Source organism: Rhinopithecus roxellana, chromosome 12, assembly GCF_007565055.1.
Source record: "Rhinopithecus roxellana isolate Shanxi Qingling chromosome 12, ASM756505v1, whole genome shotgun sequence".
Lineage (NCBI taxonomy): Eukaryota > Metazoa > Chordata > Mammalia > Primates > Cercopithecidae > Rhinopithecus > Rhinopithecus roxellana.
Genome location: NC_044560.1, coordinates 123,555,997 through 123,573,925, shown reverse-complemented (window position 1 = coordinate 123,573,925; position 17,929 = coordinate 123,555,997). Strand labels below are relative to the sequence as shown.

The 17,929-nt window shown below is 39.7% G+C and overlaps 1 protein-coding gene across 3 annotated transcripts in view; it reads left to right on the top strand.

Moving 5' to 3' along the window:
* The window catches only part of EFCAB14 (EF-hand calcium binding domain 14), a 42,587-nt gene that overhangs the window by 9,091 nt on the left and 15,567 nt on the right, over positions 1–17,929 (top strand). For all 3 annotated transcript variants that reach the window (XM_010363004.2, XM_010363003.2, XM_010363001.2), the window contains exons 3-5: positions 1,997–2,142; positions 13,379–13,477; positions 16,675–16,785. In XM_010363004.2, the coding sequence (XP_010361306.2) occupies positions 1,997–2,142; positions 13,379–13,477; positions 16,675–16,785 (356 nt within the window). The remainder of the gene's footprint in view (positions 1–1,996; positions 2,143–13,378; positions 13,478–16,674; positions 16,786–17,929) is intronic.

Genomic DNA, 17,929 nt, shown 5'->3' with positions numbered 1-17,929 from the left:
TACTCCTCATTTTGTGGGGGATCTTAGTTGCTGTTCAATGTGTTTGGGTTTTTATTTGGTTTTGTTTGTTTGTTTGTTCGTTTTTGAGATGGAATCTAGCTCCAGCCGCATAGGCTGGAGTGCGGTGGCGAGATCTTGGCTCACCGCAAACTCCTCCCAGGTTCAAGTGATTGTCCTTCCTCAGCCTCCCAGGTAGCTGGGATTACAGGTGTGCCACCACGCCCGGCTAATTTTTGTATTTTTAGTAGAGAGGGGGTTTCGCCATGTTGACCAGGCTGGTCTCAAACTCCTTACCTCAGGTGATCCACCCACCTCAGCCTCCCAAAGTGCTAGGGTTATAGGCGTGAGCCACCGCACCCAACCTGGGTTATGTGTTGAGGGTTTTTTTGTTTAACTTAATAGTATAACATTAACTCCATTTCATACCCTACAATTATTTCACAGAGCAAGCATTTGAGCCCTTCTGTATACCTGGCTCTGTGCTGGGCTGCTGGAAATGCATACCCAAGTTAGATCTAGTCTTTGTCCTGAAGCCTCTCACCATTTGGTAGAGGAGACAGATGAGTAAAGTTACAGCACCACATGTTAAGTGCTTGGTAGAATTTGGAGTGGAAAGAGGTTCAGTGGTCCGAGGGTCCTGGCTGTTGGTGCTGAATATTAAAAGGAATTAACTGGGCCAAAGTGGTAGAAATAAAGAAGAGACAAGCCAAGGGCATCTAGGCAGAAACCATAGCATGTGCAAGGGTCATGAGGCTTCAGAGGTTAGTGTGTCAGGAAGATCTGCTTGACCACAAGTAGGTTGAAGAGGTAGGTAAAGTGATGAGAAATGTAATTGGAAGTTAAGCAAAGGCCAGATATTTATTCAGGTGGTAAATATTGATTGAGTGCGTAAAATGTGTCAGGAGTGTTCTAAGTGTAGAAATGAACAAAATACTATGTGAACAAATGAACAAAATGTAGCTAACCGTGCAAAAATGAACAAAAAAGTCTTTTAGGAAGTTGTTTTATATGGCTCTTTTATGCCAGTTTCTAGTTTTAAGGAAGCATATAATAACTATGGCAGTCTGTGGCTTAAAAAAAAAAAAAAAGGATGTAGATTTTATTCTGGAGGACTAGCCATGATTAATATTTTATTCTCTATGAAAAGGGAAAATACTCTTTAAAGAAAGAAGAGAAAGCATTGTTTCAGGCCTCTACCTTCAGACTGGCAAATCCCTAAACCATTCAGGAGCTATTGTTTCCCAAAAAAAAAGGCCAAATATCACACTACTTCCCCTAGCATATTCTTTTATCTTCTATTTCATTTTGAGTTTTGGGGTGATTTAAGACTTAAGAAAATACAGTTTGCTATTTATGAAAAACATTAAAAATCTTAGTCCTCATAACAGCTTTCAAAAGGTGGTAAGACCTCCCTCTTGCAGTTGACTAAGGTGGAAAAAATAGATTTAAGCATTTAGAAATATAACTTACAATCTCACCTTGGGCATTAATAGAATAAGATTTATAAATCTTAATTGACTAATCTAAAGACTCCTTAACTGAGTTGGTCAGTAGTACTTAGCATTTATCATCTATTATATGCCTGGCCAGCTGTGTTAAGTGCTTTACAGCCATTCTCTCACTTAATATTAACAATCCTGTGAAGTATATTTTATCACTGTATTACAGATGAGGAAACTGAGCTCTAAGAATTTGAGTAATTTGCTCAAGATCATAGTAAGTCACAGAGTTGAGATTCAAAGGCAACTATTTCTGCTCACATTCTGTTGTGAGTTTTAGTTAGCTAACTTTAAAAGTTGCATTGCCAGTAGTGAAATAGCCCCAGTTAAAATGAGAGCTTTAGTGTAAAAGATGTATATTCACATAAACCAAAGAACAATGTCAGAATTAACTTTTATTAATCCATCTTCTTTCCTACTGCTTGATGATTTTTTTCATCTTAGGACCATGAGGGCACTTTATGCTAGTTATGATTGTTCTTATTTTGTCTTTTTAGTGGAATCTAATCAGAAAAGCTCATTCCAAGAAATCCCCAAACTTAATGAAGAACTACTCAGCAAGCAAAAACAGCTTGAGAAGATTGAATCTGGAGAGATGGGTTTGAACAAAGTCTGGATAAACATCACAGAAATGAATAAGCAGGTAGGAAAAGTTTGATTTTTTGCTGTGTAAGCTATGAATATTTGTTTGGTTGTTTAGTATGAATATGGTATAGGGAATTGTAGGTATAGGGAATTCATTTCAGATTGTTTTACTTTTTGAAATGGGGTTTTGCATACTGTAATCCCAGCATGTTAAAGTCAGGTAAAACAGTTATGAATTTACCAAATATTTAAAATGTTAATCCTTTCTGCAAAAGAAAATAATTCTACTAAATATAGCAGTTGAGAAAAAGTTGGAAGTTTGAGTCACCCTTTCCTACAGAGTAGAGTAGGTGTCAAATAAAACAGGAGTGTCATCTAACCCCCAAGAAAAGTGGATAACCCATTTTTATTAGCTAATGAGAGCTTATTTCATTTGAGTTTACAAAATCTGGAAATGATCAGCAGTAGTCATTCAAAGAATAGCTTAGGAGTGGGTGATGGAGTTGGTTAAATACCTTGGTCAGTCAAGTAAGCCTAGATAGAGCATAAACTTTTCCAGTCCCTAAATTGACCAGAGCTGAGTAGACATTGATTCCAGAAGTGGGACTCTGCCAGAGAAAAAGGGCTTATTCTAAGAATGTTGATCAAGCATCTTGTATGTATTAGGATACTGTATTTGTCACAGGGTAACTATAGCCCCATCCCTAGTTTTTCCAGTTTAGTTAGGAAATGTATATGTGTAGAAAAGAAAAGTCAAGTACCAGATGAATGACACACATGCAAAGTGCTTAAAACTAGATATTATTTTTCTTGGGCCTAAGAAGGTATTGTCTTCTTCAGAGTAGAATCACAAAGTTCAGAATGAGCCAGTAGTGACAAGGAGCGCTGTGCTAGAAGAAAGCACTTGCAAATATATCTGAAGCCACACCTTTCAGCAATGGTCCAGGAGTGGGGCAATTCAGCACTTAAGACCAATGATAAATAGTGTGGGGCAGTGGCTTCCAAACTTTTGCCTGGAACCTGCAGTAAAAAATGTTTTACATCATTACCCAGTAAACGCATACATACCTATTTGTAACTGGCATAAATGTTTCTGAAACAGTAGCTCACCCTTAATATGTATGGTGCCTTATGCTACTTTCCATTCAGTTCTATTTAATCTTTCAAAATTATTCATGAAATAATTCATGAGTTACAGCCCCTGGTATTTACTATCTGTCCTTTATTCTTGGACTCTAAGTAATTAGAGAAAAGCAGGTATTCACCCCTTTTTTGCAAAAAGGGTAGGAGAAATTGGCCTTGCCTACATTCATACAGCAAATTACATCAGGTGAAAGTAGACCACATTGAAGCACTGAAAGATTGTCAGCATCTCTCCTGGGGCAAACTGGGATTCCATGTAAGTAGCCAGTCATACAGTTTGCCATTCTGAGAGGAGGATGATACTGTTCAGCATGAAAAGGCAAAGTCAGCTATCTATTTTTCATCTCAGTCTTGTAAACTGACATTATAGGAAGAGTCAAAGGGGATATTGGTACATGGTGAGAGAACACAGATATTCAAATTTTTGGTACATATGTTGGTTTCTGAGTTCTCTTTAACCAGGAAACTAGACACAAAACAATCATTTTATTCTTAGCCTGCCATTATTTTTAATGCAAGAAGCACCTGAGAATGCAGATACAGTAAATCTCAATGTCATTGATAGGTTTTTGGAAACTGTGAACTTAAGTAAATGGCATATAATGAAACCAGTTTTATCATAGGCTAATTAATATAAACAGGACTTAAGGCGAGGTGTGGTGGCTCACACCTGTAATCCCAACACTTTGGGAGGCCAAGGTGGGAGAATCACTTGATCCCAGGAGTTCCAGATCAGCCTGGGCAACAAAGCAAGACCCTGTCTCTACAAAAAATAATTAGCCAGGCATGGTGGCGTACACCTTTAGTCCCAGCGACTGAGGAGTCTGAAGCAGGAGGATTGCTTGAGCCTTGGAGTTTGAAGCTGCAGTGAGCTATGATCGTGTCACTGCACTCTAGCCTGGGCAACAGAGCAAGACCCTGTCTCAAAAAAAAAAAAAAAAAAGTTAAATTCCTAGGGCACATTTCTGGTCACACAAAAAAAATCACTAAACTTCTAGATAAAGACCAAAACACTTCTAATATTCAGCATTGAAATAAATGTGAGCGATACATACATTTACAAAAGATTAATAAAAGCAAGTAAAATAATTATTTACCCATTTATTTCAGTGCAGGGTCAGGTCCTGAGTGGCCAGAGCCTATCCTGGCAGCTTAGGGTGCAAAGCGGGAACCAACTCTGTGCAGGACACCATCCCCATCACAGGGCTTACTCATACACATGCTCACACTCAGACTGGGACTGTTTATACATGCCAACTAACCTAACGTGCACAGCTTTGTGATGTGGGAGTACCTGGAAAAAACCCACACCGATGTGAGGAGAACATGCAAAACAGACAGTGGCCCCAGCCAGGAGTCAGATTTTTTTTTTCATCAACGTTATAACCAAATGGCGTTGAACAAAATATTATTCAAGGATCTGCTATAAATAGGAAAGTTTGCTTCTGTCCTAGGGCTTCATCTATGAAGCTGGAAGAGATTGCCCTGAAACCCTTTCCATTTCAGCATCAATATGCCTTCAAAGATGCTGGGACTGACTTACGAAGCCAGCCTGATAACAGAGGACTTCTCCGTGAGCGCAGGCCCAGAAGCATTGGTGATGGGAAAGCAGAGACTTGCACTGTTTCCAAAGGGAGCTCAGTACTCTCTGTCTGAGTGGTTTTCTAAAATTAATGTTACATATCTCTGATGGTCTGTTGAAGTCAGAGGCATCTGTCCTAAACCAAAGTAGATAGAAAAATAAAATAATATTTAACTATGTTTCTATATCTGAACATAACTGTCACTTAAAATGCTTTTAGTGGCAGTGGTTTTAGAAGCAATTCAAACTAGCTCAAACAAGAAGTTTATTATATCACTTAACAAGAACTGTTCTTATCACAACGTAAGTTGAAGTTAATATAATCTGAAAAAAAGCCATTAGTTTGAAGAAAAGTTAAAATCAAATCTTCCTTTGAAAAAGCTTTAAATTAGTAGTTGAAATCTAATTTATTTTGCTGTTTTATTCATGAAACCTCTGGTTTTATACTCATTGTCTCTTGACTGTTACAGGGAGTCTCCTTCTACTTCCTTGAAGACATTATTCAACAAACATTTACCTAGCTGCTTTTATGGAGCTAGGTTTGGATACTGTCTCAATCCATTTGGGCTACTATAACAAAATATCTTAGACTATGTAACTTAAAAACAACAGGGGCTGGGAAGTCCAAGATAAGGCACAAGCGGATTTGGTGCCTGATGAAGGCTCATTATTTCATACTTGGCATTTTCTTGCTGTGTCCTCACATGGCAGAACAGAATGGGCAAACAAACTCCCTCTGACTTTTTTTTTTCTTTTTCTTTTTTTTTTTTTTTGGAGACAGGATCTCACTCTGTCACCCAGACTGGGATGCAGTGACGCAGGCACAGCTCAGTGCAGCCTCGACCTCCTGGGCTCAAGTGATCCTCCCACACAAGTCTCCAGAGTAGCTGGGACTATAGGCACGCACCACCATGCCTGACTAATTTTTTCTTTCTTTTTCTTTTTTTTTTTTGTAGAGACAGGGTCTCACTATTTCCCAGGCTAGTTGCGAACTCCTGCGATCAAATGATCCTTCCACCTTAGCTTCCCAAAGTGCTGGGATTACACATGTGAACCACTGCCCTCAGTTCCCTCAAGGATCTTATAATCAGATGGAGGAAACAGAAAAATAAACAATTGTAAAGCAGCCTGATAAGCAAAAAGAAATAGGTCCAAATGAGTATTGTGAGGGCATTTTTAAGTATATATCTCACCTAGACTGGGGCCAGGTGAGATTTCCTAGAGATCTTGAACTGAGTCCTGAAGGGCAAATAGGAGTTAGCCAGCTGAATTCTACAGAAAGAGAGAAGAATATTTTAGGTAGAACACTAGTGCAGTTGATCCTCATAATTTATGAATTCTGTACTTGCTAAATTTATATGTAATCTCAAAATCTATACTTGTGGCACTTTTGCAGTCATTCACCAACACACGCATAGCAGCAAGGAATTTGAGTCACCCAACATGCATATTTACAGCTGAGTTTGAACAAGGTGACATACTGCCTTCTTGGTTCAGCTTTCATACTGTAAACAGTGTCTTTTTCACAGTGTATTTAATGCCATATTTTTTATATTTTTGTGATTTTTTGGTGATTTCCGTGTTCAAAAATGTTCCTCAGGCATGGTGCTAAAGTGTTATCTATTGTTCCAAAGTGCAAGGAGACTGTGATGTGCCCTATGGAAAAATACCTGTGTTAGGCTTCTTTCAGGCTTGAGTTATGTTTCTGCAGGCTGTGGGTTCAATGCTAATGAGTCAACAATATGCATTAAATAAGATATCTTTAAACAGAAATATACATACAACAAGGTTGTGTATTGTATTGATCAGTTTAAAAAAAGTGTGAGCAGGCCGGGCACGGTGGCTCATGCCTGTAATCCCAGCACTTTGGGAGTCCAAGGTGGGAGGATCACGAGGTCAGGAGTTCGAGACCAGCCTGGCCAACATGGTGAAACCCTATCTCTACTAAAAATACAAAAAGTAGCCGGGCGTGGTGGCAAATGCCTGTAATCCCAGTTACTCAAGAGGCTAAAGCAGGAGAATCGCTTGAACCCGGGAGCTGGAGGTTGCAGTGAGCCGAGATCGTGCCATTGCACTCCAGCCGGGGTGACAAGAACAAGACTCTGTCTCAAAAAAAAAAAAAGAAAAAAAGTATGAGCAGAGGGCTCACAGCAACCTAACCTGTGTTTCCCCAAGGAGCAGTGGTTCGGTATTCACTAATTGAATGTTTGTTGCAAGTTTTCTAGAAATAACTACCACTAATAATGAGAATTGACTATATGTGCAAAAGTATAGATGAATGAAAACATGTTATGTTCAGGGAATTTTAGTCACTCATTATAGGTGCAGTATAGTTTAGTTAAAAAGGCCAGAGATAAGTAAGTCAGCAAGAGCCACATCAAGAAGGACCTTGAGTGCCCTTCTCCTATAGTACTCTGTTTAGCTCTCTTTTAGCACTCAGTCCAAATACCTTATGTGATGCTTATTTGCATATACTTCTAATTGCACTAGAAAGGCATACACTATACTCTGAGCCTTAAGCATGATGATGAAGAAAATGATGGCAGCGATGATGATGGCGATGATGGTATTGACGATAACTGCCATTCATTAAATGCTTTCTTTGTGCCAGCCATTATTAGGTGCACTGCACATGTGATCTCCTTTCTTGGCTTCTACAGTCCTATGAAGTAGGAGATGTTCTTTCCATTTTACAGATAAGAACACTGAGGTTCAAAGAAGTTAAGTAGCTTGCCCACAGTCACTCAGCTGTGTAGCAATACTAAAAGTAAAATATTCAATTCCTGAAAGTCTCTTTTCTTTCCAGCTTCCCATGCTGTGTTACATGTTTGTAGCCCCTGTAGGATTCAGTAGGTGTTCAGTAGATAAAGTTGAAAGGATATGATGCTGAGTCCCTACTAGGGCTAATAATCACTCATCATTGATGATTGTCTGTTTTAATAACTTTTTCTTTACTATTTGAAGGACACTTAACTTCAACCCCAAAGCAGAAAAGCAGCATTTCCAACTTTATAGTATAAAATGATGTGTTAAGCAAATGGTCTACAGTAGCTATTTTTACTTTTTCTAATGAAAAGTCATGTAATATGCATAAAAGTCATGATTCATATTTTGTCTAGAATATGGATTTTTCTTAATGGGTTCTATTTAATTCAACTTTTTAGACTCTTTGAATTCCAAAGTGTAACTTTTAGGTGTAAGTTCTCTAATGCCTGAGTCTGATCTGACATTCTAGAATGCAACTGTTAGAGGCCAGAGCAATTCCAGAGAAAGTAATGGGAGGGTACCTTGTCTCCATTTTATTTACATATATAAGCTTTGCTATAGTTTTCCACAGATTTTGACATTATTTTACTGAAGAGAGGAATGCTAGAAGATGGATTCCAGCTTTGTAATTTATGGGTAAATAGCCAAGTCCTAGGGAGCAGTGTGTGATCCAGGTTTTATAAGAAAGTAAGAAGACCTAAGTGATGTTTGTTACCTGGAAAGTTAATGGTCACCTCTCCAGAGCATGCTTTTGCTGTGAGGCAGCTGATACACCAGGCATAGAGTGTTTGTGGCATGGAGAAAAGTGCAGCAGCATCTTATTGATCTTACTGGCATTGGCTTTCGGCTGCTTCTTGACTTTGGGTGAAATGGCAGCTGCCAACCAGTTACCTGGCTTTTTGTGAGACCACTACCATTCCCAAGATACTTCTGATTAGCCATGCACTCTGCCATAGCCTCAGGAGGTTGGAACTTTCAGTACCTGGAAGAAGAGTTTTTACCCAAAGAACAGCTTGTCCCTTTAGGATCTGGCCAGTTGTCTGTGGAGGAAGGAGTTTGTCCCCTCAGATGGCTGAAAGGTAACCACATCATTGATAGGGGGTTAGGAATAACTATAGTCTTGCCCTTCAAACTGATCTTGAGCCAACTGTGTACATACTTTGGGGCACTAAGGAAAACATATCTGGGGCAGGACCCTTTCCTAGCATTTTATGATTGGGCGTGTTACAGTGGTCTCGGAAAGCCCAGTGAGGGCATAAAAGAAAGGGTCAGCCAAGAAAACCCATCAAACCCTTTCCAAAGTTATGTGGTATCTTTTTCCTATGTGTATATTTCTTTCTCATCTTTTGTCTTTTTAAAAATGTCATAAGTAATTTGTGAGTGGATTCTTATATAAGATTTAAACTATAAAACACGTATAGAAATCCTATGAAAATTTTCCTTCAATTCCCAACTCTGTGCTCCCATCTCACATGCACACGTGCGTGCGCACACACACACACACACACACACTCTCTCTCTCTCTCATGCTGCCATAGGTAATGGGTCAGTAATGTGGGCTGCATCCTTCTTGTTCTCTTTCTGTTTACAAAATCATAATAGTTTTTAATATGAATTAGCCTATGGGTTAACATGCGTGTGTATTTGTAAATAAATAAGGTCATTCAATATGTGTTCTACAACTTGCTTTTCCACTGAATATATCCACATTCTTAGTGATATACATTTAAATTATTTCTACTATTTTGCTGTTACAAATAAGGAAAAATTATTTTTTTAAATGTATCATGCATATGAGCTACTAATTTGTAAGATTTCTGGAAATGAAATTACTAAAATAAAGAATATAAACATTTCAAATTTTGATGGATATTCCTTCTTACAAGGCTTCTCTAATTTATACTCCCATAAACAGTGCATGAAAATGCCTGTTTCTATATGTCCTTTTCAAACCTGGATATCATTCATGTCTTTTTAAGGGCATGGGTGAAAACCTCCTTAATGTAATTGCTTGTCTTAGGAAATTTATGGTTTGCTGAGAGTGTCTCTTTGAGCTGAGATTTCTCACCCATCTTGTTTTTAAATGAACAGATTTACAATGTTGATGATTAGTCTGGTTATTCTGGAGTCCTTATGGAGAATTGCATGTTTTAATGTTTCACTATTAAAGAGCTGTCACTTATTTGATATTTCATCTGTACCAGGTACTATGCTAAGAGCTTTGATTATATATCTCATTTAATTCTCCTAGCCTGTATTGGTCATCTGTTCCTTGGTTACAAATTACCCCAACACTTAGTATCCTAAAACAACAGTCATTTATTGTCTTATAGTTTCTATATGTCAGGAATTTGGGAGCAGCTTAGCAGACTGGTTCTGGCCAAGATCTCTAAGGCTGCAATTAAGATGTCAGCCAGGTCTTTATAACCTGAAGGTCTGACTGGGGCTGGAGGTTCCTCACTCACATGGCTTTTGGTAGGAGGCCTCAGTTCCTCCCAACATGGACTTCTCCATTCTGGGGCTACTCGAGTGTCCTCACAGCATGGCGGCTACCTTTCCCCAGTGTGACTAATCCAAGGGAGAGCAAAGAAGAAGGCATAGGACCTTTTGTGACCTAATTTCTGAAGTTGCCAGTCATTACTTCCACTTTATTTTGTTCTCTAGAAGCAAGTTACTTAAATCAGGCTACACTCTAGGAAAAGGGAATTAGGTTTCACCTCTTGAAGAGAAGAAGACTATCAAAGTTTTGAAACCATCACATGTTTTGAAACCAGCACACATCCCTATAAGATAGTTGTTAAATAGTTGTTGTTGTTATTATTGTTATACCCAGTTACTGATGAAAAGAATAAGTTCACTACTTATCTAGCCTTACGTCCTACCCGCTGGCCTCTGTCTTCTACTCTGCATAGACTAGCCTTCTCAATGTCCATCCCAGACACAGAGTGTTCATTCTCAGCCATTCATTCAACAAATTCCAGTCTTTGTGTCACACATATTGTGAGAAGTAAAACAGATGTCCTTGATCACATGGAGCTTATAGTCTTATGGAAGAGAGAAACCTCAATCAAATAACCACATAAACAAATCATTGTCACTTTGAGAAGTGTTGCGAAAAGAAAGTACTCCTGAGCCTATTCATACTGTGTTCCCTATCCCCTGATGCCACCCTCACCCTTCTAACCTGGAAAGAATGTCTGCTTTGTATAAAATTCTAACTTCTGTCAGAGTCTAATTTGAGTCCTACTTCAGCGAAGCCTGTTTCTTTCAGCTTGCATTGATGTCCTTTTCTCAGAACTTTATTCAGTATCACGTTTAATGCTTAATTATTTCTTTAATGTACTCTTGCCCTATCTCTCAGTTATATTGAAAACTCCTTGAGGTGACAGACCTAAGTTTCCCTTAATTCTTCTACCTTCCTCACTGTTACCACCCAGTCCCAGCAAATCGTATCGTCTCTACTTCTGCTACTACCTCTACTACCACTCAAGTCTAAACCACCATTATCTCTTGCCAAGACTACACAGATTGCCTTCTTACTGGTCTCTCCATTTCTACTGAGAGCCATAGTAGTCTTCCCACAAGGTGTCTCCATTCATGTAATTACCCCGCTTACACACCCCTTCCTATCACACCTCAAATAAAACCCATGTGCTTGTTCTGGTTTACAGAGTCCTGCCTGTTCTGGCCCTTTACTGCACAACTGGCCTCGCCGCCTACTTCTCTGTCTCTCTGTCTCTCTCACATGTACACACACATTATGAGATCCTGCCACCTAAACTTCTGTTCTCTGAATATGCCAAGCTCTTTCCTGTACTGGGGCTTTTGGTCTAGCAGTTCCCTCTTCCCTGAAATATGCTTCATCCAATCTTCATATGATTAATTCCTTATTATGATTTAGATCTTAGTTTAAATTTTATCTCCTTACAGAGGCCTCCTCAGATCAACCAATCTAAAAGTTGCTACCCAGTCACTCCTTGATAAAATAAGGTATCAAGTTACCTTATTTTAATTTTTGTCTAGTGCTTCCCACTATCTGATATTTTTCTGTATAAAAGTATCTGTCTCGTTGCACTAAAATGTAAACACTACAGGATCCCTGACATCTGTGTTGTTCACCCCTGGTGTGTAATAGGGTCCAATAGTATTTGTTATACTAGTGAATGGCTGAAAATTTGTCTTAAGCCTCTGAACTTTTCCCTCCTAAAAGAAAAGAAGGAAGAGAGAACCTGAGTTCCCGAGTTCCCAGGCTCCTTACCGGACTCCCTGTCTCAGACCAAGCTACTACTACTTACTCAGGGAGCTTTGTTTAAATTAAATTATTTGCATAGCCGGACATGGTGGCTCATGCCTGTAATCCCAGCACTTTGGGCAGATCACTTGAGGCCATGAGTTCGAGACCAGCCTGGCCAACGTGGCGAAGCCCCCATCTCTACTAAAAATACAAAAAATTGCCAGGCGTAGGGGCATGCATCTGTAATCTCGGGCTACTCAGGAGGCTGAGGCACGAGAATCACTTGAACCCAGGAGGCAGAGGCTGCAGTGAGCTGAGATCACTCCACTGCACTCCAGCCTGGGGCGACAGAACAAGTCTGTCTCAAAAAAAAGAAAAGAAAAGAAAACATTCTTAGCATAGTACTTATTCCAATCTGGATTCTTTTCTTTGTTTTTTCTGTCACCTTTTACTAGGATATACGCTCCGTGAGAGCAGAGCTACATGGTCTTATTTGCCTCTCTGCTGTCTCCACAATGACTGCAGCAGTGTCTGGCACAGAGATGCCAAACATTTGCTAAAGGAATGAGTAGGGAGTCAGGTTCTGTTTTGTTTTACATCCCCCAGTGCCTACCACTGTGCTTGGTCCATAACAAGTACCCAGAAACTGGTGGGTACCGTATGAGGCCACTCTGAATATAATTGCTATTGTAGATCTGTGTTCTCATCCTAGAATTTGGAATAGGAAAGCAGTTTAGAACTAAGAATCTTTCAAGAGTGTTTTGAGCCAAACTGCAAAGCTTTTAGAATATTGTCTCTGCAGCCTGAAACTATTACACAGGTTCCCCCAGTTCCCGTTCAAGAGCGAAGTCTAGATATTTAGAATTCTATGCCTAAATGGCTGAAGGGAGGTCCCATTTTATTTTGATTCAATTCCTATTTTAATACATTGCATCAGTCAGTGAGTCAATGGGTATGTATTGAGCCCCTTCAGTATACAAAGTAGTGCTCTGGTTGAGCTATTGAGTTTGAAATATTAGTCACGTTATTAAACCAAAACCAAATCCCCAACTAGTTGAAAGTGCTGTTCAGATTGTCAGAGTGCAGTTCCTGTAGACTGTATTTTGTGAGATGGGCTTTTACTTTATATGTTCCCACCTGGGCAGGAACAAAAGTTTGGTAAATAACTGAGGTGTTACATTTTACCAAAATGAAATTTCGAAGTGATCCTTCATCATTAGCTTTCTTCCTGTCCAATTGTTGAAGGAGTGTGTGACAATTACAGCATCTTTTGGGTAATTTAAGATTTTGGGATCTTGTGCTGCCAGGACAGGGTAAAGAATAACACTTGCCTTTACTCTTTGGCACTAGTGTTCAAATTGGGCAGGGAAAGAAGGGGTATTATTGTTGCCTCCCAGATCCCAGCTCTATCCAAAGTACTATCTCCTTTCCTCCTGTGAGCTGACAGGGTTGCAGAAACACATAAAATCCTAGACTGTCTTGACATCACCAACCATAGAGTTTGTGAAGGTAACATGTACTCTACAAATTCTCATTTGTTTTCACTGTTTGTTACTCTTTTTTGTTCAGATTTCTCTGTTGACTTCTGCAGTGAACCACCTCAAAGCCAATGTTAAGTCAGCTGCAGACTTGATTAGCCTGCCTACCACTGTAGAGGGACTTCAGAAGGTAGGTGCCATGTGTGGGTACTATTTGCCATAATTCTAGCTTCTTACAAGTTTTCATTGAAAGCCTAGCATTTGAAATCAGCTGCTCCAAGAGAGCAGTAATGGAGTGTATCATTATGTCCTAAAGAATTCAGAACAATTTTGTGTTGTTCTGGTTAGTTAGGCCTTTAATTTGCAACAGGTTACATTAGCTGTGGTTTATATGGGTTCATACCTTTTTATTTGGCTCTCTGAGTCCCAGAATTGCTCTGCTGGCTCTCTTATGTTAGCATATGTGGGTTTGCTTTTCAGCTTGCTTTTTCAGTTCACCATTCACAATGTCTTCATGAAAGCAGACCAATTGTACATGATAGTTGCCCTAAATCTCTATTATTTTCCATGATTAAGAAACTTTAAAAAAGAAAAAAGAAAAAAAGAAAGATGACCCGGGGAAATGCAAAAATTGAAACTTCAGGAAACAAGCGTTGGCAAGGATATTTGGAACAAAGGAAATTTTCAAACACTCCTGCTCCTGCTAGGAGTATAAATTGGTAAAAATCACTTTGGAGGCTGGGCATGGTAGCTTATGACTATAATCCCAACACTTTGGGAGGCTGAGCCAGGAGGATCACTTGAACCTGGGAATTAGAGACCAGCCTGGGCAACATAGGGAGACCTCGTCTTTACAAAAAATTTTAAAGTTAGCTGGGCATGGTGGCACATACCTGTAGTCCCAGCTACATAAGAGGCTGAGGTAGGAAGATCACTTGAGCCTGGGAGTTTGAGGCTAGAGTGAGCTGTGACCAACCAGAATAATAGTACTCAGGGATCTTTAGAGCTGGATGGGAAGAGTGGATAGGGGTAGGAAGGAAGAAGGTGACTAATTAAAACACAAAGAACATCATCCCCTGACACAGGAAATGGAAGAAGGGATTCCCCAAACAGTGGATATCAAATCTAGGATCTTTGAATTCTAAAAATACATGCTAAGTTTGATCAGATTATGTGCCAGGGTCTATGAGCATATGAATTCTTTCCACAAAGGAGCAAGAAATTTCTAAGCCATAAGCAAAAACAAAATTTGCTATTTTACAGCCACACCATCTGTGTGTGCTCAATCTCCATAATTTGCTACTTGGCTAATGTGACCATCCACTTACAACTTTGGGAAAAAAAAAAAGGTAGGGACAACTTTGATGAGGCCAGATTCTTGCCATTGTTCCTAGGGCCAAGTCAGGAAATGGTAGGCTTCTGTAGCCATTAGTACAGAAACAACTCTCAGTCTTGGCATTAGAAAAGGGAACTGGTTTATTCTTGAATTTATTCATTCAATAAACATTTGTGGAACTTCCTCCAGTATGTACCAGGCACTTTGCAGTTGATGGGAATACTGGTTTCAGAGTTTTGCTCCAGAGTTGACATGGCTCTGTCAGCTGCTTCCTTCAGGGAAAAAGAAAAGAAAAAAAATCCTTAAACAAGAGCTTACTATCTTCTGGCATCCTAATGGGCTCATACATCCAGCCAGTGAGGACTGGATTCACAAACAGTAGGTGTCTTTGAATGCCTGTAGCTTTTGTAACAGGCATTCAGAGCTTACATAGATAGCAAACCAACTTAGAGACTTTTACCCAGTGTGTTGTCTCTTTGCAAATCTGTGTGTTTATAATGCCAGGCGCTGTGTTTCTTTCAGGTGGCTCAGTTTTGAAGTGGTAGGTCATCCCAAATGCCTAACTTTATTGTATCTCATGTAATGTTTTTTAACATCATCTCCTGTTCTCTTGGATTCTTGGATATCAGTGTAATAAAAATGACCTTGGTTAAATATACTAATGTGGCACTATAAAACTGTCAGCATGTCTTGAAAAGGCCAAAACTCACTGAATAGTAACACCTTTTTAGATGTTCCCTTAGGACAGGCCTTTTTTAAAACATGGCTTCTGAATTATATCTCCAAGTTCCCTGTCCACTTGGGCTCCTTAGGGCTAATGAAAGCAAAATAAGCCACTACTCATATCTCTATTCAATGGTTGCTGACAGGATTCTATAGTAAAGGAAGAACAAACACTGCCAAATGAATTTTTCTTTCATCTCTGCAGTGTTGAGTTTCCCAAAGACAGAAATGGTTCCCTCCCACTTTTGCTCGAAGTGACCTTTGCTCCTCACAAGTGGCAGTCTACTGTGTTAGCTTGGCCATCTGCCTGCCCACAGCAGGGACTGACAGAGGCAGTTTGTGAGACAACCTTATCCCTGGGTTCCAGATTTATAAACTACTATTTTTTCTTTAGGGAAGATTTGGTTTTCCTCTAGGAAAAATCATTTAAATTAAGAAAATTACTTGATTGATTGATATAGAGCGAGAGATAGTCCTGTGAATTAACTCAGTATACACTACATAGAATCATAGTTTGAAGATGTTTGAAATAATTAGAAACACTGATTTTCATTAGGGCAGTGTTTCATTAGGGCAATGTAAACTAAATTCACAGTATACACTTCCATTAGGGTGGCTAAAGTTGAAAAGAATGACTGTACCAATATTGGTGAGGATATGGAGTAACAGGAACTCTCATTCCCTGCTGGTGGGAACGTAAAATGGCATAACCATTTTAGAACACAGTTGGGCAGTTTTTTAACAAGTGAAGCATGGATCTGCCATATGATCAGCCATTCACCTGCTAGGTATTATGGCGATTAGAACTCACATGATAAAGGGGAATGACCGTAAGTCCACATAAAGACCTGAACATGAATGTTTATAGCAGCTTCATTTGTAATAGTCAAATATTGAACACAGCCTGAATGTCCATGAGCAGGGGGAGAGATAAACTGTGATAGAGCCACACAGTGGAATGCTGCTCATCAGCCTGCCAAGTAGCCTCAACATGGATGAATCTCAATTCTGCTGAGTGGAAGTCACACTTTAAAAAGCACAACTTACTTACTGGTTCTACTTATATAAAATCTAGAAAATGAAGACTGATTTATTGTGACAGAAAGTGGATCAGTGGTTGCCTGGGAACGGTCGGCGAGGGAATGATTACAGAGGGTCAGGAGGAATCTTTTAGAGGTGATGAGTGTTTATTATCTTGATTGTGGTACTGGTTTCACAATTGTATATGTGTCAAAACGTTCAGATTATACATTTTAGATATGTACAGTGTATTGCATGTCAGTTGTCTCTTAAAGCTTTTTTATACCTTCCTATATGTTTCCCTTCAGAGCGTAGCTTCCATTGGCAATACTTTAAACAGTGTCCATCTTGCTGTGGAAGCACTACAGAAAACTGTGGAAGAACAGAAGAAAATGATGGAATTACTGCAGAGTGATATGGTAAGGAGACCCAACAAGTCAGCATGCTCCTACTCAGCCTTTTTTGTGTAAGAGTCATGATGCCAACTTTCCACTAATCTGAAAAGGCCCTGCTAGGCATCTGTTCAAAAGATCTAATACCACAGTATGCATTGATTGTTCTATAATTTGTTAATAAAGCAATTGTGGTAGATAGAATTAAAAGCCAAATCTTTTGCAAACATACTACTGAAGGAAGTAAAGTAATAAGACACAGTTCCTGAGGATGGAATGGGTAGGAGAGAAAATAGAAAAGAAGGAAAGGAAAGTGGAAAAGTGTCTCATTGTTTATTACTACGTAACAAAGCACGCCCAGAAGTTTGTGACTTAAAACAAGTAGTTATTTCTCACTATTCTGTGCATCGGGAATTTGAGCAAGGCTCTTAGACTCCCAAATGCTGAAACGTGTACTCCTGGATGACAGGCAGGCTGTCTAGCATGTTCCAGCTCCAGCCAGGCTGTCAGTTAAATGCAGCCTACAACACATGTAACAGCACCACCCCTATCCCTCAACCCCCAGCTGAGCCCAGTCAACCCACAGAATCATGAGAAATACTTAATTGTTGTTGTTTTAAGCCACAAAGCTTTGGGATAATTTGTTAGGCAGCAACAGGTAACTAACAGAAGCAAACCCCTCCAGTGCCCAGGAATTGTTTTCACATCTCTCTGGATCACTTAGTGCTGCTGCAGATGTAAGCTGTCCGCAGTCATTCGGAGGCCTTAATCTGTCACTTAACGGGTGACAGCCCCAGGAAGAATTTATGAAGGGTAGAAAAGGATGGTGCAGCCCTTGCCATCTTGCTGGGGAGATGAGTTAATGTGTAACGCATCTGAAATCAGGACTATTCAAGGCGCACAAAAGTTCCCTAGTCTCTCTGCCAATTTCTGGATCTGCCCCCCACCCCCACCTGCTCTTTGCAAGCTTCAGATTCCAAGTTTAAATTGAGAATTTTGTACCAAGGAGACCTGGGCTGTATTAGCTCTAGAAGGGAGTTTTTTCCATTTTCTTCAGGACTGGCACACCTCACTGTGTTACTTAGTGGGGCTAACCCAGAGGAAACAACATTGATCTGGGTGTCCAGACCCCTGGTTCTGGTTCTAACTGCTGCTGAGTAACTGTGTGACC